This window comes from Clupea harengus, chromosome 12, assembly GCF_900700415.2.
Source record: "Clupea harengus chromosome 12, Ch_v2.0.2, whole genome shotgun sequence".
NCBI classification, from domain to species: Eukaryota; Metazoa; Chordata; class Actinopteri; order Clupeiformes; family Clupeidae; genus Clupea; species Clupea harengus.
This window is the reverse complement of record NC_045163.1, coordinates 23,584,431-23,607,560: the sequence shown is the minus strand read 5'-3', so window position 1 is coordinate 23,607,560 and position 23,130 is coordinate 23,584,431. Positions and strand designations below refer to the sequence as shown.

The 23,130-nt window shown below is 47.0% G+C and overlaps 2 protein-coding genes across 6 annotated transcripts in view; one reads left to right on the top strand and one right to left on the bottom strand.

Annotated features, from left to right (window-relative positions):
• The window catches only part of dennd1a (DENN/MADD domain containing 1A), a 96,571-nt gene extending 90,585 nt beyond the window's left edge, over positions 1 to 5,986 (top strand). For all 5 annotated transcript variants that reach the window (XM_031578157.2, XM_031578155.2, XM_031578159.2 and 2 more), the window contains 2 exons: positions 131 to 386; positions 1,985 to 5,986. In XM_031578157.2, coding sequence (XP_031434017.1) covers positions 131 to 386; positions 1,985 to 3,088 — 1,360 coding nt within the window. In that variant the 3' untranslated portion in view covers positions 3,089 to 5,986. The remainder of the gene's footprint in view (positions 1 to 130; positions 387 to 1,984) is intronic.
• A 1,973-nt stretch (positions 5,987 to 7,959) lies between these two features.
• The window catches only part of crb2a (crumbs cell polarity complex component 2a), a 21,849-nt gene continuing 6,678 nt past the window's right edge, over positions 7,960 to 23,130 (bottom strand). Inside the window, exons 2-13 of the mRNA XM_012839862.3 lie at positions 19,749 to 20,444; positions 18,840 to 19,035; positions 17,825 to 17,964; positions 17,345 to 17,515; positions 16,906 to 17,019; positions 15,744 to 16,697; positions 15,027 to 15,589; positions 14,563 to 14,728; positions 12,870 to 13,740; positions 12,539 to 12,652; positions 11,875 to 12,001; positions 7,960 to 10,697 (exon numbers count right to left, since the gene is read on the bottom strand). Coding sequence (XP_012695316.2) covers positions 10,476 to 10,697; positions 11,875 to 12,001; positions 12,539 to 12,652; positions 12,870 to 13,740; positions 14,563 to 14,728; positions 15,027 to 15,589; positions 15,744 to 16,697; positions 16,906 to 17,019; positions 17,345 to 17,515; positions 17,825 to 17,964; positions 18,840 to 19,035; positions 19,749 to 20,444 — 4,334 coding nt within the window. The 3' untranslated portion in view covers positions 7,960 to 10,475. The remainder of the gene's footprint in view (positions 10,698 to 11,874; positions 12,002 to 12,538; positions 12,653 to 12,869; positions 13,741 to 14,562; positions 14,729 to 15,026; positions 15,590 to 15,743; positions 16,698 to 16,905; positions 17,020 to 17,344; positions 17,516 to 17,824; positions 17,965 to 18,839; positions 19,036 to 19,748; positions 20,445 to 23,130) is intronic.

The window sequence follows — 23,130 nt, the reverse complement described above, 5'->3', positions numbered from 1 at the left end:
GAGAGAGTTAGAAAGGGAGAGGGAAAGGTTGAATACATCTGTAGAAGTACCATCTATGACGGTATCCTGTTTCTTTTCTGCCTTTCGGATTCATTCATGGTCACCTGATTTAGCTTGTGGTTCCTTGCAGGCCGCAGCCCTACCGCTCTCTGAAGGAGTCTGACCTCATGGAGGGGGAGGAGGAGTTCTGTGAGGAGCTGCCCCAGGGCCACACGGCTCCCCCCAGCCCGCTCACGGAGAAGTACTCAGACATCAACCTCCTGGGCGATATCCTCAGCTACCAGGAGGGGGGGACAGAGAGCCAGCAGCTCAGCCTGGCCAAGAGTCTGGAGGACTTGAGGCTCACGAAAGACCCAGAGGACCTACAGGCCAAGTTCAGCTACCAGGTCAAAAAAAAACACAAATATTACACTACTTTAGAAAGCTTAATAAAATCGCTTCATGTTATCGCTTCATCGAGAACAGCACTACTGACAGTGGAGTACACCATCTTTACGAATTGTGTAATACTGTAGTCGTAGTGTAGTGAGCATTGTTGGGCAAGTTACTTAATAAAAGTAATCGGGTAAAGTTACTGATTGCGTTCTCTAAATTGTAATCAGATTACTTTACTGATTGCTTGCTCTATAAAGTAATCGGATTACTGATTACTTTCAGTTACTTTCCAAAAAAAAAAAAGAAGATCATCCCTTACCTGAATCATAGAAGTGCTGATCTAGGATCAGTTTTGCATCTTTGAATAGACACAAGACAATCTGATCCTATACCAGCACTCTAGGCACATCTTGACCCTTGAGCTAAACAGGAAGGGTTAAAAAGCAGACTGTACATAGCAATCTATTTTTACCATAATGTCCCAACCATTGCACCCAAGCCAAATTAATAGAAATGTGAATATAACAAGCAATTTTGTAATGCACCAGTACACTATAGGATTAGCGACATATCAAACAGTCAATTATCTAGATTGTCATTTAATTTTCAAAATGAAATTACAAAAATGTAAAATACACACAAATTACAAAACGCTAAATCGTGGCTGACAATCGTGGCTGGGTCAAGCACGGCCCATGGTGGAGGAGTGTGACTGCTCTCCCAAAGAGAAAAGGCAGAGACTGATGGAAAGCCTTAGGCCCAGCGCTTGACATAGTAAATGCAGCACAGCAAATAATTAACATTTTAATCAATTAACTTTTTAAACCTTAAATGCTATTTATTATATAATTAACTTATTTATTCTAACTTATATTTATATTTTAATGAATACAATTTAACAGGGTTACACAAACAATAACTTAAGTGCCAGCTCTGGCTTTGTGGTGCAGTTGCAACCTAATCTTAATGTTTAGCTTGTTTCGGAGGAGTTGCGGCAGTCTGTCCTTCAGTCGAGGCCGAGGCATGACCATCTCTCGCTACAAGTGTCACCTGTTCGTGTAGGCGAAACAGATGTGTGTAGAGGTTGCTTGTTGAGTCAAGTGCAGTTGAGAGGCGCTTGTCTCCAGGGCACAGCTTACATTTAACTGTAATATTTTTTTCTTTCACGGATACAAAAAGAAAATAATGGGAGTATTTCCATCTTCCGAAACATCCGTGGTCACTCTTATCGCCTGCCATCATGTTTATTAGCCTTCTACTCGCGTGACCCCACATTCACCGCAGTTCCCACCAACGGTTTACAAAGTAACACCATGGAAACTGAGGTGAATATGGGGTCACGGCCGTGTGTGAGCATATCAATAAATGAGAGGGAGCAGATAGGCACGTAAAAAGTAACTGAAGTAACTGATTTTTTTTCGGTCAGTAACTGTAATCGGATTACCGAAAACTCAAAGGTAATCCTTTACATTACTGAGTTACTGGATAAAGTAATCTGATTACAGTAATCGGTTTCTTTGTAATCAGTTACTCCCAACACTGGTAGTGAGTACATGCTGCAAAGACTTCATATAGAAGTGACTTCTCTGTGTGTTTGATTTCTCTTTAGCGGATGGACCTCAGTGGCAGTGAGCGCACACGAACACTACCGGGGCTCAAACACTCCAACCCCTACAACAAGCTGTGGAGCCAGGGGCTTGATGGCATGGCCGTGCCCGGCCGCACCTCCCCCACCTGGGAGAGGCCTCTGTCCGTGCCCCCCCTGGAGCCCCCGGACCCCCGGCCCCCCAGCGCGGACAGCTGCGGACCCGGCCAGGAACGGCCCCTGGACGGGGGCTGCATCCCCATCCCGCGGCCCCACGGCCGAAAGACCCCCGAGCCGGGCAAAGTGCTGGCGCCTCCGGTGCCTCTGCCGCGGGCACCCAAGCAGGCGGGCGGCGATCCGAGGGATGGCGGGCTGAGCGCCGGCGGGCACGAGTTCCGGCAGGCCCTCAATATGTCCCCTCTGTCCTCCTCCTCCGTCTCCCAGGACACGGACCTGATGAAGCAGGAGGTGGACCTGCTCAGCCTGCTGGACCCACTGAGTTCAGCCTCAGCCTCAGCTTCAGCATCCTCCTCCACCTCCATGGCCGGGGAGTCGGACCCCACAGGGACCACGCCACAACAGCAGCCCCCCCCTCCGCCGCAGCGGCCCTACCCCCAGAGCCTGCCTCCGTTCCCCCATGTTCCCCTCAACCCCTTCGCCCCCGGCCTGCCCTACGCCCCTCACAGACCCTACTCCCCCGTGGTGGGGGGCAACCCCTTTAACTCTGCCTACCTGTCCCATGCCGGCTACTTCCACCCGCCCACGGCTCACACTCCCCCGCACCCGCTCTCGGTTCCGCCCGGCGTGTTCCGCCATCCCTCCCCGGCGGGGCCCGGCCTGCCCCAACACGCACTGGGACCCCTGCGCCCCCCGGCCTTCGCCCGCACAGGCCCCCCTCCGTCCTCCTGCAGCAGTGGAGCCCTCTCCAGCCTGCTGGACTCCCCCGCCGCGCCCACGTCCCGCCCGCTGCCAAAGCCCCTCGGCGGGGCGGAAGACCCCGCCTCCGACCAGCCCCCCCGGGACCCTTTCAGCGACCTGCTGGCCATGGCCAAGCCGGCGGTCGCTCCCGCGGCCCCTCCGAAGAAACGCGTGGAGAACCTGCGCGGACACTGGGAGACGTTCGACTAGTCCACGCGCTCTTCACCCCCCCCAAGCCCCCCCCACTGTGTGTCTGTCTGTGTGTGTGCGTGTGCACGTGCGCTACACATGGGTTAAGAGACTGCACCTGTCATCTCTCTTCTGATATTTCGTTCTCCCTGGCGACTCTGCGACAGAGCGCGCCCCCCCCCCCCCCCCCCCCCCTTCTGCTTCGTAATGTCTCCGCTTTCGTGTCGGTTGCCTTTTTTCCTCCGCCGACATCGAGACGCACTGGCGAGGGGGCTGCAGTGTGTTTGTGTAGACCCTAACCCAAACCCTCCAAGGCCAGTCATGTGACCCTGCTGTCGGGGTGACTCAAAGAGCCAACACGTCGCTCGGTCAGCCCCTGCGTGTCGTCTCCTGCAGATACGGGGCGCACAGGAGGGGGTCATTCGGTCACTTTCTGAGGACAGAGAAGAAGGGTCTCAAATACGCTGACTGACCAGACGTGCGGACCAGACGTGCGGACCAGACGTGCGGACCAGACGTGCGGACGGAGCCCAGAGCGGAGAACTGAAATTGCCTTTTTGAAGGGACATTCACTGGATTAGGGAGGCGAACTCAAACATGTATAAGCTTTTTTCTCGTAGTAGCGCTCTATGTCCAAATCACTGCAGTTATCCAGGGTAGGCCTCGTCAGCGACACGGCTCTGTTCGTGTGAGGTGGATATCAGAGAAAGAAAATTGTATGAGCCGTGCACAGATATTGTTTGCTTGTTTCTTTGCCAATAATCATGTTTTTGTTTGGTTTTGTTTTGTTTTTGTTTTGTTTGGTTGGTTGGCCTTCTAAGTCTTTGAATAGACTATATTATTGTATTTGCTGCTTTTGAAGTGCAGTGCCACTCCCAGCCTACGATGATTTGTCGCAATCCGAAGGGTCTGGTCACCCTTATGAAAAAAAAAAAAAAAGACTTAATCAGCATAGTAACATTAATCAGGTAAGACATTATTTTGAAATTTCTAAGGGCCAGCATACTTAGTGTCTGAAGTCCGGTAGTCAATCTGAATTGTGTTTCATAGTCTGGCTAATACTGCTCTTGCTTAGCGTGTCTCTAGGCTAATACTGCTCTTGCTTAGTGTGCCTCTAAGCTAATAGGCCATAACTACTGTTGTACAAACAACCCCTCACTACATGAGTAGACCAAAATATTGTATTATTATTATTATTATTATTATTATTATTATTATTATTATAATACCATGGCCAGAATTTCCACTGAAATAATGAAGCGCCTCTTGATTGTGCATTCAGACTCTGCAGCTAGTCCTCCAGCCACACACAGATAAGCGGTAGTTCAACCAGACTAGTTGGGGTTTGGTTCATATAAGGTTCATGCTAAATGCTACTAGAATTTTGCTAAACAATAATAGGGTTGCCATTTTCTACCAGTTAATCGCATCATGCCAGTTTTAAATTGAGGGAGAATAGCATACTTTTCCTGAAAGCTGTTCACATGTACTGTAGTTAAAAGGGAAAGGAGGCGGGCTGCAGAGCTGTTCCTGAAACACTATAATGGCCTGGAAAAATAAGGAGGAGGCGAAAGGAAAAAAAAAATGCAGTTACTTTAAATTGAATTGGCAGGTGGACATGAATTCACTCTCTGCACATACACAGAGATTCAATGGGACAACACCGATTACTGAGGTTACAGGTTACTGAATTACTTTACTGAAAGGGAATTTTACTGTTTTAAAGAGGCATTTTCCTTGTCCATATTGCAGAAGACTGAACTCTGGTGATCACTTAAGCAGTTCTTGGATCTTTTTTTGCTGACTACCATATATACAGTTTGAAAGGGGTACTGTTTTATTGATGTGACATGCCTTGGCAAACGTAATGAATGCTAAAATACTGTACTTTGTGTGATATATCGATTGATGTACATCATGTACAGTATATAAATATGTATTATGAATCAAATTAGAAAATCACTCATTTTTAAAAATCTAATCATGTGAAAGTGCTGAAGAACCCAGAGCCATTGTTAGTTAGTACAGCCTTGAACCCCAGAGGAAGCGACTCGTTCTCACGAGGTCACCAGGTATTTCCATGGACCACAACCATTTACTTTGTTACATTTCAAAAATCAAGGAAGTGTATGAGGCCATAATACACAACAACACGTGATGTGACGCTGATCATCAGTCCTTTCTGTCATAAGAACTTTGTAACTACAGTATCTATCGTACTAGCAAAGAGATCCTCTTAGGGACAGTCTGTCTAGACTTTTAGCTGGGTGTCCATTCTGTTTGATGCACATTTCTGGGTAAGGCACACACCTCTCTCTCTCTCTCTCTCTCTCTCTCTCTCTCCCAGACTAAGCACTTGGGGAGGTTAGCATAGCAGTCACAGAATTAACGAATCCTTGTCTACAAATGTTGCCTTACAGCAAAAAAAAAAAAAAAGGAAACTCTACATGTGTAGCTTCATTTCAAAAGTGTTTGTCCAATACAACGTGTGTCGGTCTGTCTGTCTACATGACTTTGCTTTTAAGAGAAGAAAAATGACACTGAGGCTATTAACGTCTGTCCTCAAGGATCGCTATTTTAGCAGTTTCCGTTCATTTCTAGTCAGGTGTAACGCTCAATATTTTGTCAGTGTTGCCCATCCTCAGCTTTAGTCTCCCATGATTAAAGTGGGTATTAAATTCAACAGCCCTGCATGGGGGCGATACTTGAGTGAACAGCTTTAATAACCTCAGGAATAGGATTTTTTTGCATAGTCCAATATCCCCTTATTCTCCTTGAAGAATGTTTCCTATAGAAATGTGAACTTATGTCTTTTATACATACATGGAGCACTTTGTGTTTTTGTTTGTTTTGTTTTGTTTTGTTTTGTTTTGATGATGTTTTTGTTGAACTATCACACTATTAAAAGTGCACATATCCTCACAGTCTGATGGTCTATAGTGCTTTTAAACCTGCTTGTACAGTGCCATGCATACGTATTCACCCCCTTGGATGTTTTTTTTATAAATCAATCATGGTCAATATAAGTTGGCTTTTTTGACAAAAAAAAAAAAAAAATCCTCTTTAATGTCAAAGTGAAAACAGATTTCTACAAAGTAATATCAATTAAATAAAAATATGTAATGTAAAATAAGTGATTGCATAAATATTCACCCCTTTCAAGTCAGTATTTAGTAGATGCACATTTGGCTGCAATCACAGCACTAAGTCTGTGTGGATAGGTCTCAATCAGGCTTGCACATCTGGACACTGCAATTTTACTCCATTCTTCTTTGCCAAACTGCTCAAGCTCTGTCAGGTTGCGCAGGGTTCGGGCGAGATCAGCCCTTTTCAAGTCCAGCCACAAATTCTCTATTGGATTTAGTTCTAGGCTTTGACTCGGCCACTCCAGAACATTCACCTTGTTGTCTTTAAACCATTTCTGTGTAGCTTTCGCTGTATGCTTCGGGTCATTATCTTGCTGGAAAATAAATCTTCTCCCAAGCCATAGTTCTCTTGCAGACAGAATTAGATTGTTCTCCAGGATTCCCCTCTATTTTACTGCATTCATTTTACAAGCCTTCCAGGGCCGGCTGCCGAGAAGCATCCCCACAGCATGATGCTGCCACCACCATGTTTCACTGTGGGGATGGTGAGTTTGTGGTGATGTGCAGTGTTTGGTGTCCGCCAAACATAGCAACTTGTCTGATGGCCAAAAAGCTCCACTTTGGTCTCATCAGACCACAGAACTTTCTTCCACTTGAACATGGAGTCTCCCACATGCCTTTTGGCGAACTGTAGTCGAGATTTAATATGAGTTTTCTTCAAAAGTGGCTTTCTCTTTGCCACACTTCCATAAAGCTTTGATTGGTGAAGAACCCAGGCAACAGTTGTTGTATGCAGAGTCTCTCCCATCTCAGCTGCTGAAGCTTGTAACTTCTTCAGAGTAGTAATAGGTGTCTTGGTGGCCTCTCTCACTAGTCTCCTTCTTGCACGGTCACTCAGTTTGTGAGGACGGCCTGCTCTAGGCAGATTTACACATGTGCGTGTCATATTCTTCCCATTTCTTGATGATGGATTTAACAGAACTCAAGGGCATGTTTAGTGTCTTGGACATTTTTTTGTATCCTTCCCCTGACTTATACTTTTCAATAACCTTTTTTCGGAGTTGCTTTGAGTGTTCTTTTGTCTTCATGGTGTAACGGTAGCCAGGAATACTGATTAACCAGTGAAGGGACCTTCCAGACACAGGTGTCGTTATACTACAATCATTTGAGACACATTCACTGCACACTGATGCCCATTTCACCAATTGTGAGACTACTAGCACCAAGTGGCTGGACCTCTGTTGAATTAAATCAGTCACTTTAAAGGGGGTGAATATTAATGCAATCACTTATTTTACATTACACATTTGTATTTAATTTACATTACTGTGTAGAAATCTGTTTTCACTTTGACATTAAAGAGGGTTTTTTTGGATTTTTTTTATATTGACCATGATTCATTTATAAAAGCAATAAAAGGGTGAAACATCCAAGGGGGTGAATACTTATGCAAGGCACTGTATTTGATTGCAACTCCAAATCGCATCTCATCCATAATTATTATTTCAACCACATGCATAACATTCCTGGAACACTATGTTTTCCTGTCCTTCAGATACATTTACATTTTTTTATATTTCAGATTCATTTGACATTCTTATCTCAGCTCTCTAATTACTATTTCCACCACTTTCTTCTTTTTAAATATATACTTTTTACCTCACTGATTTCCCTGCTAGTGTAGCAGGATGCTGTGGCTGCAAACCATACCATAATGACGGTGGCAGTGGCAGTATCATAATAATAATAATAATAATAATAATAATAATAGCGTACCATAATGAACCACACTCTCCATTCCAGACGTACCAAAGTATTTCTCTTTATTACAATAATCTCCTGATTGGAATATTTCACACACAGTTCACATTACAAAAGGTCTAAAACAGTCTATATGTACAACATTGCTGTGAAATAGTCCAGTGCGGTGCAGAAGGTCTCAGATAATAGTACAACCTTGCACGTGTGGTGTGGTGTGTTAACAGCCAGCAGAAACAGTAGGTCAACATGACATTAGGTGAAAGACATGCATCAAACCAGGAAAGCAAGCTCTGAAGCAGTTTGTAACATTCGAAGAGAACGGTCCTTCATAAAAAGATTCTCAGAAGCTGATTCGTATTTATACAGTATCTTTTAACATTGCTTTCTATTTTAGATGATGTCTGAAACAATCTGGCTAAACCCTTAGTGTACTGTGCAGTTTGGCAAGACATATCAAACTGTTTAGTACATGGTGAAAGATGTCTTTATGTTTCTTCATTTACCTTACAGAGGCGTTGTCTGTGTATGTGTTCAACATAAAGACACTTGTATTGTATTGCATGGTTTGTTGAGTGAGAAGGAACATATGCTTTCATTTCTGTGTTCAGAAAGACTCTTATGTTTGTTGTTATGTTTGTACTTTATTACTATTCACACACAAGTTGATCTATGTGTTGTCAGTTTAAAGGTGCTCATATATAAGTTTGTGCGTATTTGTGTTTAGCATGAAAGGTTCACAAAAATGTGCGTGTGTGTTTTGTGTGAAGGTACACATTCGTGTGGTGTTGTAGTGCGTGTTCAGTAGCATTGTACACTTTCATTTGTTTCTGTGTCGGGGGGGGGGGGGGGCGGGGGTATTCACAAGAAAGGACTACACAAATATACAGATAATATTTAAGGAAATATTGCGGTGAAAAACAGACACATTTTTATTTCACTGACCTGAGTTGCAGTCAGTCCTACAGTGCATGTTTGGTTGCCGTATTGCCTCTTGCTAGTGTGAAAAGGCAGAAATAGTCCACTGAATGCTATGATGAATGCTGTTTAGAGTAATGTTGAATGCACACTGAAATAACCTCTCACTCAAACAACACTGATGTCAAGGAGGCCAGCCCATGTAGTTATTGACACCATATAAGAAAACCACATGTCTGACATTTACTCACAAACAACTTGAACTTTTTTCTTGTTATTACTTCATACCAGATTATTTGCATAATGATACGGGTGAGTCTAAATGTATTTCATTATTTCCAGTTTAAATGAAGACTTCACTGTGTCTCTTCACTGTTGGGCTGAGTTACTGTTACGTGAACTCTTAACTGTTGTTTGACATCTTTGAACTGATAAGCTGAGCTGAATTATTGCTTTGAGTGACCACTGGAAGAGCAACTGCATCTGAGGTGAGTGGACTTCATTGTGAGTCTTATTTCTCACCAGAATCGTCCTTTAGGTGTTCGTCCCCAGCAAATACACATACATCATGACATTTGTATTTCATCTCCAAATACCTGAAACGTTTTCTAGCACCATTTTGGTTTCGCTTACACCATTTGTAGGTGGAGGCTGGATTGCATGTGTGGCACTAAAACATGGCAGTTCTGGTCTGATCCAGAACTCCAAAACATTTCAAAGGATTCTTGTCTCTTGCTATGGGACCAATGCAGTTAAAACGCATTTAAATTCATATTACTGTTCAAGGAATCTGCAGTAGAGACTTACTTTGTCAAACAGCTTCTTATTGATTGTCAGGCTGTCTTAAAATGGCTCATTTGATTACCTCAGGGAAGGCTTAGTAACTAAAGCCATAGTTTTGTGTGCGCAGAAGCTCAGGAGTCTTCTCTCCTCCGCGTGTAAACAAAAGCAAGCAGCTTGTCCTTGTCTAAGAATGTCCAGTAGAATCTCCCTTTTGTGTCTGTGAGTCTTCGTCATCATCTTCGTCATCTTCCCCCCCGGAGTCTGATAAAAATGTACAAACGAAAGCGCTGCAACCAAGTTTACAAATATACAAACTATACAACGTCCCAGTAAGAAACCCCAACGAGATGATCCAAAAGTTGTGTTGATTTGGATTTCCCACCAGTGGTCACGTTGAGGTGGTTAGCTTTGGGGGGGGGGGGGTCTCCGATGGATAGGTTCTCACCACAGTGCATTCTGGGGTAGATTTTGGGCAAAGCTCATCTTAGTCGTCATGGTGATGAAAGAGAGCTGAGCTTTGACCCCGAAAGCTCGAGGGTAGATGTGCCAACGGTATTGGCTCCAATCAGGATTCCATAACTGATCTTTTCCCCAGTCTTCCCTTTCCCCAAACTAACCTTTCAGGGAGGACGCCTCACCACTAGGGCGGCGCTCATAGAGGTGATCTTCATCACCACTTTCCAGTGAGAAAGTTCCTTAGAGGGGCTCTTAAAACTCAAATCCATGGGATCTACCTTCCCTCTAGGGAATCTAGTGGGATATGTCTCCTCTTCAACCATAGTCCATGTCCATGCAGGCAGGGAGAGGAGTGTTTGGGGAAGAAAGAAGGGAGGGAGGCAGGGAGGGAGGGGAGGTAGGAGGTTTCATATAAGCCTTTCCTCTGGGGGTAGTTTGAGCATGCTGTCCATCTCCAGGCGCGCCCCGGCCACTTCCTGCGAGCTGGGGCTGTAGACGCCCTCGGACTGGCGTTTGCGTCGGGCGGTGAGCAGCATGAAGGTCAGGCCGATGACGAGGAGCAGCACGCAGCAGCACACCAGGGGGATGATCAGCACCAGCCAGGGGAACCGCTCCCTCTGGGACTGTTTCTGCTCAGAGGAAAGAGACATTCAAATGAACTAACGCCACAACAACAGTGAACCCACACCAAAAGTTTCACAATGTTTCTAGTCAATTTCTGCATTTCAGTTTCTGTCGATGACACACATTTCACTATGAAAAAAGGATTCAAGACAAAGACTCCTTTGGTCATAGTGAAATGTGTGTCAGTAATAGAAACTGAAATTCAGAAATTGACTAGAAAAGGGGTGTGTGACAGCTCATGAAATATTCAGTGACATTCAGTATGGACAATAACTGAGGCCACCTCTGAGATTCAGCTGGAGGAGACCAGTGTTGATCTAACTGAAGCTCTCTGAGACTCCGCTGGAGGAGACCAGTGTTGATCTAACTGAAGCTCTCTGAGACTCCGCTGGAGGAGACCAGTGTTGATCTAACTGAAGCTCTCTGAGACTCCGCTGGAGGAGACCAGTGTTGATCTAACTGAAGCTCTCTGAGATTCAGCTGGAGGAGACCAGTGTTGATCTAACTGAAGCTCTCTGAGACTCCGCTGGAGGAGACCAGTGTTGATCTAACTGAAGCTCTCTGAGACTCCGCTGGAGGAGACCAGTGTTGATCTAACTGAAGCTCTCTGAGACTCCGCTGGAGGAGACCAGTGTTGATCTAACTGAAGCCACCTCTGAGACTCCGCTAGCTCTGCCTGATCCCACAGCACCTGAGCAGGATGGCTGTCCATCATCCTCAACCAGCATGCTTCATCATCCTCACCCAGCATGCTAAGGGAGACATCTCAGAATGGTCCTTTTGGCTGAGCTAATATTCTAACAGCTTAATGATGCCTTGTGTTCCAAGTCCAAGGACCCCTTATTCTCTACTTCGATGTTCATTAAACATTGCATTGTCTGCATGTTGATGTGATTTTCATTAAACATTGCATTGTCTGCATGTTGATGTGATTTTCATTGGTTGCCTCGGTAGTTGTGTTCATATGGATGTGTTATTATGAACCTAGCTATGTGTTTGCAACTTTTCATTCACATATGTTAGAAGAGAGGAGACTTTATTATTAAATACTGGATACATACATGCAAACTGGTTGGTAAGCCTGTGCTTTTCCTTTCTAACTGAGGCATATATACACAGTATTCTACATATTCCCTTTGCCACTAAGAACAGAAAGTGAGGAGAAAAGAGAGTGATGCATACGCTGGTCTCGCAGTGTGAGCCACTGAAACCCGCCGGACACAGACACAGGAACCTGTTGAGGCGGTCCACGCAGGAGCCGCCATTCAGGCAGGGGCTGGAGGAACACTCGTCCACTTCCGTCTCACACCTAGGGTGGGAGGTCAAAGGGCAGAGGTAGTGTCAGCTGAGACGGACACGACGGTGTCTTCAGCGTGCAGAGTGCAGCGATATACTGTTTGCACAGGCACTGTTCGCACAGGCTAAAAACAACTTACTGGTTGTTCTCTTTAAGGATCAGTACAACATAGACTGGCTGATAAGATACAAAGATGTTGCCAGTTGTAGAACAGGAAGACAATGTGCTCTGTGGTGAACCATGAGGAGAGCTGTACACACTGTTACTTTTTTTTAAATGAAAATATGACGTATTCATTTAAGAACTTATGTGATATCCTGTACATGATAGTGACCATTGAGGTGCTTTAAACTAGATGAAAATAATGGAAAACATCTACAGTAACTTGAGTATAATTTTCTATTACATCAGTTTAGAATATCTAGACACGACAGCAGCCATTATTCCTTACATACAGTATATCCACGGACCCAACTCCAGTCTGGGACTCTAGAAGGTTAAACCTTTAGACCGTATGTTCCTATAGCCGGGTTCTGTGAAGGACCTCACCTGTAACCTGTGAAGCCCGATTTGCAAGTGCAGGTGCCCCCCCACGCCTCATCATGGCACGTGCCGCCCTTGGCACATTTGATCTGGTCGCATGGAAGAGGAGGGTAGTTCCATCTGCAAGAAGGTGTCAAAAGTCTTATCACCACTATGCTTTGAGGTAATTATGCATTTATGGTGAAATGGACAAACATATGTATATGGGTTTTGTGTGTGTGTGTGTGTGTGTGTGTATATATGATAGTTTTTTGTGGCATGGACATAGAAATCTCAGTCTCTCATCAAATGTTGCTCTCATCTAAACTGCTGAATCCTTTGCAGAGGTTTGACTCACTGGCAGTGGTGGCCGCTGTAGTCAGGTGGGCAGGTGCAGGTGTACTGGTTCACCCCGTCCACACAGGTGCCTCCGTTCTCACAGGCGCCCTCCTGGCACTCATCCACGTCCTGTTCGCAGGTCATGCCCGCATAACCCGCGTGGCACGTGCACTCAAACCCAGCCTGGAAGTCCCTGCAGTTGCCATGGACGCAAGGTCCGGAGGCACATTCGTCCGTGTTCAGCTCACACTGCAGCCCCTCCCAGCCTGGCGCGCACACACAGCCGTACAGGTCGAACAGGTCCTCGCACGCGCCCCCGTTCCTGCAAGGGCGGGAGTTGCACACGGGCGTGCTCGAGCACCCCGTGTGGATGGGCTCCTCTCCCACCCTGTGGAAGCGGCCGGCCTGCGGTGGGTTGAGGTCATCCACGAAGGGCAGGTACACTCCCCCGACCCGCACTGCTCCCAGACAGCCTTTGAAGCTCTCCGCCACAGTCACCACCATACCCTCCTCGTTGAGGAAGTGCAGGCTGCCGGCCACGACCGGGGCGCTGCTTCCGTCCGTGATCCCGTCCACCAGGATCTCCCAGGGCGAGGCCTCTTGCTCGGGGTCGGTCATGTGGATCTGGACCCGGTGCCAGTGGCCGTCCGACATCTGCCGCTGCCCGGAGAACTCCAGCGCCTCCACCCTGTTCACGCTGTGGATCTCCACCTTCAGCGACGCGTCCAGGAGCCCCACCAGTAACAGCTCCGCCCCGTTTGAGGCGTGCAGCAGGAACCCGTTCTCCGTGCGTGTCCGTACTTCTATGGTGACGCTAGACACCGGGTCGGGCAATGAGCCCTGGGAAGAGTACCGATGTGGACTGTTGTCGAAGGTCGCATTAGAGATGCCTGTGAAATAAAAGGTGGTGTCACTCCACTGTGCTAATGAAACACAACTAGCCAACACAACTAAACCATCTAACTAAACTCATGTTAGAAAAGAAGTGCAATGATGTACACTTTATGAACCTGAATTATTATCTATTGAGAACACCTAGGCTCTTATGTCAACAAGTACGCTAGTGAAAGAATACGAGGAGAACTGACAATGAGACATGCCTCAACAGACAGTAATGCTTAAAAATTGAAATTCAATTACATTTTTTTTTTTATAAAATTGTCTCAAGACGTCTCAAGTTATCAGATAGATAGATAGATAGATGGATACTTTATTAATCCCGAAGGAAATTTAGGTCATCCAGTAGCTTATACACTTAACTTAACTCACAAACATACATACACAAATCACAGTAGAAAAATAATACACATAGGGAAAAACATGTTCACAGGGAGTGGGGTGTATACAGATATTATACAGATATTACAGTGTGCATTGATTGTGTCAGTGTTGATGTCCACAAGGAAAGTAGTGCAAAGAGTGCAGAGAGATAGTGTTCATGTGCTTGTGTGGATAGTGCAAAGATAGAGTACTTGTGCTTGTGTGTGTGAGGATAGTGCAAAGTGATATAAATAGTAAAGACTGTGCAATGGGCTAGTATAGCCAGTAAAAGAGTAAAAAGATGGACAGTGGGATGGAAAAATTAAGAGCTGAGAAGAGGAGGGGAGACTGAGGAAGACTCATCACAATCATCACAAGTTTTGCCAGAGAGTCCCTGTAAAGTCATTTTGGAGTAATTATTGTCCTGAAGGGAGGAAAAGGTTTCAGCTTACATTCATATCCATCAGGTAGGTCCACACAGTGTCCCCCATTGATGCACGGGTCACTGATGCACCACACACGGGTCTCGCAGTGCTGCCCGGTGAAGTTCAGTGGACACGAGCAGACAAAGTCGTTCCAGGTGACGGTGCACTCTCCACCATTCAGGCATGGCTCCACCTTCAAAACCAAAATAAGTCACTGTCACGTCACGTCACATTACAACAATGGGAAATAGAAATTTCAGGTTCAGAAAATAGATGTTGAACCTTCCAATCAGTGTTTTGTGTCAACAACCAAACTAGAATTACATTTTGACACGGAAGATAAAAGTTAGAATTAGGTATCTTCCTTTGTGTATGAAAGGATCAAAGCAATAAGTAAATTCATCTTCTGAACCAGAATTTCACCACCTCAGCCCATCACAGTTTAGTCGCAGCAGATGCTGTTGTGTAATGTGGGGGATTGATAGTCATACCGTGCAGGTGTCGTCACTCAAGCAGTCTCGTTCCACATTTTCCGAGTCGTTGGGATAGTACACAGTGGTATCCACTGAACTGTTCCAAGCATCCAGATCCAAATGCACGTCGCCCAAGCGGAAGTCCTGCAGGCACCCCTTGAAGTGTCCACCCCACTCTTCCAGCTCCCCGTCAGGTAATCCGCCGACATAGGCCGAATCCCCGGCCTCCACTTCCGCTTCAGGGAACGCGCCCAGGCTGTAGCGCAGACCTCCGTACTCGAAGAACACCAGTCCATCTGTGAGCTCCACCTCTACCAGCTGCTTCTCACCGTTGGTCAGAAACACGGGAGCGATCAGGGGCGAAGCGTCCGGATGGGAGTGGACCATCAGCCGACCCGCCTTCAGGAAGAGGAGGAAGTAGGGATCGTCCTGGCCTGGATGAGCGAGCTGAAGGATGAGACCGCCTTGCTTCAGGGAGCGCAGGAAGAAGGACACTTTGAAGTCTGTACCTTGGCTGTCGCCCACGTCATACGACACGTAGCTCAGTGTGTCCTCGTGGCTAAACGTCCAGGAAGGAAACTCTGTAGAGAGGAAGCGTATGAGCACTTGAGAAAAAGAAAACTCGACTAAAAGGGGGCTAGAGAATGAAAACGTGCCAGAGAAAAGATACGACAACCTCCACCTAAAATGTCATCGTATCAGATAAATACATACAAAGTCAAGCAGTCCACTTACCGTCTAAGCAACTGTTGCCATAGAAAGGTCGATGGCAGTCACAGCGGTAGTTGATCCACAGGTCCACACAGTCTCCGCGCTGGGAGCAGGGATCCTCCTCGCACCACTCAGTCTTTGTGCAGCCAAGCTCCATCTCCTGGAGGGTGTCATCCGGCAGGCTCTGGGGCAAAACTGGGTTGGAGTCGATGAGCAGGTCCTCCATGCATCCCATGAAGCCGATTCCCTTCTCCAGGTGCTCGTGGTACTCGTCCGGGGCTCCTCCGACGTAGACGTGCGTGAAGGAGTCCGGGTGGTGGAAGAACGGGTCGTCGGGTGACCCGTTATCATCAATCCTGCACCCGTCCTCGTCGCAGCCAGGTCCCTTCAGGATCAGGGCCAGCCCCTCGCCCAGAACCACATCGGTGTCCCGCCAGAGTCCGTCGGACACGTGCACAGGGAAGTCCACCTCCAGAGAGATCTCCTCAGACACCGCCTTCGCTTTGAGTCCTCCCTCCACGATCTCCAGGGACAGGTAGCTCGCGCCGTCGCCCCTGTAGAACAGCATCATGTCGGGCAGGGTGGTGCGGAAGCGCAGGCGTACGCTGGGTCCCTGCCCGCCGACGTCTCTGCGCTCCCGCTCGGGCAGTGCCACCTCCACGAGGATGAAGCCGGGCACGGAGAAGGAGAAGGTGGTCGAGGTGGAGCAGACGTCGTCGTAGAAACCCGGCTGGCAGCGGCACGTGTGGTGGTGCTCCTCGTCGCCTTCCAGCCGCGGCACGCAGGTGGCGCTGTTCTGGCACTCGTGCTCCATGCAGCCCAGGAGCTGGACGTCGCAGTCGCGGCCGCCCCAGGGCAGCTCGCCCTCCTCGGCCTCGGGGCAGTGGCAGGTGTAGTCAGCCACCCCGTCCTCACACCAGCCTCCGTTCTGACACGGCTGGCTCTCGCACTCGTCAATGTTCACCTCACAGGAGGCACCTGACACGAGGGGGAAAAGTTTTCAGCTTTCCAAAAGTCACCGTCCTGTAATGGTTTTGTTTTAGACTTCTCTATTCCACTTTAATATGCAGTACATGACCTCTAAATGCGAACTTATTTGTCATACTATGTGAATTGTTTAAATAGGACATGAATCTGTTATCGTTATAAACACTTCTGCAGAAAATGCGGAAATAAATGTACATACCTGTGAATCCGTCAGGGCAGACGCACATATACGCATTGACCAGGTCCTCACAGGTGCCTCCATTTTGACACGGTTCAGACTCACATTCATCGATGTTGACTGAGCAGTTCTCTCCTAAGGAAAGGCAGAAAGTAGTATTAGCTTCACAAACATTATGTACATACAGAGTAGCAAATGTATAAATCCTGAACTGAATCTTGCATTTTGTGGCTACGAAAAGTTCTAAATTCAATTAGCAAAAATGTGGCTCTATTTTTGTGAAAATTGTAAAGTTCTAAATGCAGATACTAGGATGAACAATTAAGAGAAACTGTTACCACCCTAACAAACCCTGTCATGTTCCCTTGATGAGAGAAGGCCCTAATGTGTGCTTTCAGACTAAGGCATGTTCCCTTGAAGAGAGAAGGCCCTAATGTGTCCTTTCAGACCAATGACCAACCTGTGAAGCCAGGCTGACACTGGCAGACATATCCAGCTGCATGTGGGTAGCTGAACTCCCAGCCCTCCTCCCAGCTAGCGGGGTCCGACCTCTGGAAGCACTCTCCGTCATTCAGACAGGGGCCGTCTGCACACTCGTCAATGTCCACCTCACAGTGCTCTCCCTCGTAGCCTGAAATGACCGCACTGTTAGCCGCTTCTCACAGACCAACACTGGCGCTCTCTAATCTAACAGGAAGTTCCACCACGTGTTGTGATCACCCCTCTGTTTGAAGGTGCCCCACCCGTGGTCTTCTATGAAACGATCACATCTTTTGTTTTAAACTTTAATCCTTTCATCATCATTGTGAAGAGAACAAAATGGTAATCACAGAACGATCATTAAAAAGCACAAGATGTTTGGATAAGAACCCCTATAATCCAAAAGTAATTTGACTTTGAGCGACCAGCACCATCAGAGTGTCTGAACTGGGTGTAGTACCTTCCCAGCAGGCGCAGTGGTACTCGTTGGTGCCCTCCTCACACGTGCTGCCATGCTGGCACGGGTCCGAGGCACACTCCGGGATGTCCTCTTCACAGTGGTCTCCCATGAAGCCAGTGCCCGAGCAGTCACACTCATAACTGAAACAGAGCCAAAATGGCGTTCATGTGAGTAGAACAGAAAGATGCAGTCACACTCATAACTGAAACAGAGCCAAAATGGCGTTCATGTGAGTAGAACAGAAAGATGCAGTCACACTCGTAACTGAAACAGAGCCAAAATGGCGTTCATGTGAGTAGAACAGAAAGATGCAGTCACACTCGTAACTGAAACAGAGCCAAAATGTCGTTCATGTGAGTAGAACAGAAAGATGCAGTCACACTCATAACTGAAACAGAGCCAAAATGGCGTTCATGTGAGTAGAACAGCAGTCACTCAGTCACACTCATAACTGAAACAGAGCCAAAATGGCGTTCATGTGAGTAGAACAGAAAGATGCAGTCACACTCATAACTGAAACAGAGCCAAAATGGCGTCCATGTGAGTAGAACAGAAATATATTGGCTGCACCACACAAAAGCAATGGTGAGATATTTAACTTGTCAGTCTACAAACTATTTGCTTGACCATAATATAAACTGTAATGAGCACTAGACTTCATGACGACAGTTAAAAGATTAGTTTACACAAGTAGGATTATGGTAACAATTTGGATTACTTCCAACGTAAAAGATAAATGTAGGACAATGTATTGATGATTATCTTTGAGCACGACAGAAGATGACATCAAACATGATCAAAACAGAAATCAAAGATATTCTAGATATGTTTTCATGGTAACATAATGAACCCAACATAAGGAACCCAACCTAAGAAACCCAACATTCTGGGAAACTTTAATGAAGGAACTGTACTCTTATTAATCTAAAGCTACGACGCATTTGTTCTCAAAGGTTTGTTTTCCCTCTAAACAGAATAAAGTGGATTGTTCCCATGTGCTAGGCTGAGCTGTTACCTGTTCACCATGTCGATGCAGGCAGCTCCATTGAGGCAGGGTTCGTTTTCACACTCGTCGATGTCAATCTCGCAGTCCAGCCCTTCGAACCCGAGCACGCACTCACAGGTGTACAGGCCAATCAGGTCGTGACAGGTTGCTCCATTGTGACACGGGCTTGAAGCACACTCGTCAATCTCCACCTCGCAGTTGTGTCCTGATGGATGATACATTTAGGCATGACTTACAACCATAGGAGGACTTAGTATCAATTCTGTTTATATGATCCCACATCATTCAATCTGCACTGCACTGCCAGTCTATTATAAGTCTGGATGTTGACCTTTTACATACGCTGTCATTGAAGTACAGGTTGTTTTCCTTTTCTAACACCAAAAGCATCTGTGTATCGTCAACAACTGGCTTTCTTTGTGAGACACTGGCAAAGATGTCTTGCCATCTTTAGCGTCTGTCTGAGTCTACAGCCAGTTGGGCTATAATGGTTTATACATGACCTGAGGAATGCATTCCTGCTGTTCCTTCCCCATGCCCCACAGATACCAGCCAGACCTCTAGATATTACGCAGGCCCTCTCACTTAATGAGAAGAGCCAAGAGGTGGTGTGTTTTACTTCACTCTGTGGGAAGCTGCTATAAAAGCCTTACAATGCTGATAAGGAGGCCTGGGTCAAACTACATCTTCCAGAATGCATCACTGTCTCACTTAAGACCAGCACATGCTTTGAAAAGGCCAGGTCAAATCTATTCAGTAAAATTTTTGCTTCCTGGCAAACTGATTCTAATATCTCAAATGCTTATTGTGATGAATTGTGTGACCAAACATAAAACAAAAGAAAAAAATCACTCTTTTTTTATGAATTTATAAAAGTATGTCAATGGGGTACAAGAATGTGAGTAATTCTATTCGCACCTGTGTATCCCAGCAGGCACTCGCAGATGTAGCGATCCTTCGAGTTGATGCAGGTGGCGTTGTTCTCACAGGGATGCGACGCACACTCGTTGATGTCAATCTCGCAGTTGTAACCCTGGAAACCCGGCACACAGAAACAGTGGTACTCCGCCACGCCGTCCATGCAGATGGCCCCGTTTTGGCACGGGTGCGAGAGACACTCGTCAATGTCCTCCTCGCAGTTATCCCCGTCGAATCCCGCCGCGCAGTGGCATTCGTAGCCGTCCGGCAGACGGGAGCAAGTCCCGTTGTTTTTACAGGGCTCGTCCGCACAGTCCACCACGCGTAAGCTGCAGTCCTCGCCCCCGTAGCCCGTCGGGCAGTAGCAGGAGTAGCCGTTAACTCCATCGATGCACTCTGTCCGCACGCCGTCGCAGGGATTGCTCTCACACTCGTCCACGTCCTCGGTGCAGTTCATCCCAGCGAAGCCGTCGGGGCAGATACAGGTGTACTCCGTGGAGCCCGGTGTGCTCTCGCACTCGGGGCACGGGGCGAATAAGCAGGCGTCGTATAACTCGTCGCAGTCCTTCCCCATGTACCTCACCTCCTCTTCCGTGGAGCATAGGCACACATAGTCGTCCATGGTGTCTACACAGGTGGCGCCGTTTTGGCAGGGAGGTGACATGCATATGTCTGATGTGGCGGTGCAGAATATCCCTGTAGGAAAAAGGAATATCTTAGTACCTGTGTACAAGTCAGGTGCAAATTGTACACATCTGTCTTGAGGAACTGCAGAATTTGATATGGCGGACAGATGTTAGAAGTCTGGTAAACCAAAGCTGGATGATGGCCAATGGAACAGTTGGTGACCGGTTAAGACAGATTATCTCAGAAACAAGTTGTTACAAAAAACTTTTCATTTCGAGAAGAATTATTATTCAGAAACCTGCCTAATAGTTTGTGAAGCTTTAGGGAAATAAGGCGCTCTCTCTGATTATAAACTTTAGCAAAGTTCACAGATTACAAGGATTTGAAACACTGTCTCAAATTGGCTGAGTTGACTCCCTAGTGTAAATCCTGCCCGGGCCGGTGTGTGTGTGTGTGTGTGTTTATCAAGACAGTGAAGGCCTCCAAATCCTTTCTGTCCTACAGTGATTCTAACAGGTCCAACTGGGCTGGGCAGACTCCCAAGTTGTCTGGTGATTTAACGGCCTCTCTCACGGCAGAGGCACCCCAGTGCGAAAGCCTCACCTAAAATATCTCACACTATGAACCCGCTTTCCACTTGCTTTGTCTTAAGCGGCTGGAGCCGTGCTCATTGACGGCCTCTTAACAATAGGCATCTGGTGTGACTCAAAGCCCTAATCTCTCTCTGCCTGTCACTCTTGGGGGGAGACCCGGACCACCCTCTGGGCGATAAATCAACCAAACAGCACAACAAAAAACCAACAGTAAGCCAAGACGTGAGAAAAAGGGCTAATCAGCACCGTGGACAGAGAGCAAGCTAATGAATAACAAAGCTCTCTCTACATGTGTTCACTTCATTCGTTTGATTAACACTTTTCCTCCATTTGCAGTCGTTAGTATTTTCATTGTGTTGTAGACATTAAGAGTAAGGGGAAGTCCGCGGGTAACCCTTGACAGGAGGTTCTTCATGCATGGACTGCGTCTCCGGCCCAAAGGTGAAGGTTTATGGAGGCTGCTCTGTTTTTTTTTTTCCGCTGAAGCCTGATACACACAAGAGCCGATGCATCACATATCTCCAATTTAACACCCCGCTGCTCATGTTTCCTCCCCTCCTGCTGGCAGTCCAAAACCCACTGGAACACCAGAGAGTTCTCCTCATCCAAATTAATCTGGGTCAGTTACACGGCTCATTGCATTTCTAATGATCCATAGATGGCACCAGTGTGAGTTTGTGTTTTTTGTGTTTTTTAACTCATAGACGATTAGTCCACCAGCATGTGTGTTGTATGATGCTGTTCCCTGTTATTTTATGTTTCATTTGGTACCCAGTGAAAGTTTCACACCCATGGGGAACAGAATTGGCAATGTTTCCCTACATAGATGACTTGCTACTGGGTAAACTGAAAACATTGGCATCCACAGTGTGTGTGTGTGTGTGTGTGTGTGTGTGTGTGTGTGTGTGTGTGTAATACAATGCCGATATGTGTTTGACTGCTGTCTGGGTCTCCTCAGCTGGCCTGTCTGTGTGAATAAGGCTGAATGCATTTAGAGGAGGTACGAGGGGGGATTTCTGGCAATCCGTTGTCTATAACAACCAGCCAATGGCGTGAATGCTTTGTTGAGTCATTCCGAATTCCAGAGAATGGGCCAACCCCGCCCCCCCACACCCACCCCCACCCCCACCCCCCTGAACCCCCAGCCCTGGGCCCCATCCCCTCACTTTGATCAGTGTTCTGCGCCCAAAACTTCATTCAAGCGGAAGATATTAACGACCAGAGAGAAACAGAGGGAGGGCTTTGGAGTCAGGAATGTGGAAATACACTGTGCCGGTGGAACACAACACACACACACACACACACACACACACATACACACACATACACACACACACACATTGCATATCCTTCATGTTCGCACAGCAAGTGTGTTTTAATTTCTGGAAGACCTGGCGTGACGTGGGCGCAGGTCCAGGGCTCCTTTGGAATAACCTTGCGGGCACAGGAGCGGAGTTACCTCACAGCTCCCAGTGACAGATGGGTTTGCCCTTAATCTGGCCCCTGCAACCAGCGCTGGCATCTGACTGGGAGTTAAGCGAGCCCTGGGTCATGGGCGAGGCAGATGGAGAGAGTTGTCTTCAACACTTACACCACTGCCCCCCCCCCCCCTCCAGCTCCAACCACCCAGCAGATTCCACTGACTCCAACAACTCCACCACGTATGTCATTCAAGGTAGCCATATAGCGTGCCTCCGTCAAGTAAGTACCCAACCCTATCCCCTTCCCCCCCCCACCCCCGGTCCTGTGACACTGATCTCACTTGAGCCGCCTGCCGGTGAGGCCACGCCCTGTGCCGTAGCGGTGGCACCCCTCGTGATTAAAGAGTGAACAGACGCGGGCGGGCGGGCGGGCGGGCGGGCATGAGGTGGGGAGACGCCCGAGCCACATGCTCTATTAAGAGCCGAATAAAAGACCCTTATTAGCTCCGACTGAGTCCAAATCCAGGAGCCGTCCTTCCTATATAAACCAATTACGGCCTGAATGCACCAGGGGGACATGTGACTGCTGGGAAAGTCACTTCAATCTTGCCACTCTTTGTTAAAGACTTATTTCCCTAACAAAAGGGAAATATCTCATAAAATGGCCTTGACCATAAAAAACAAGAAGCACAACACACAAATTGTCCATTGTACACGAGGAGAATTTATCAGACATGGCAT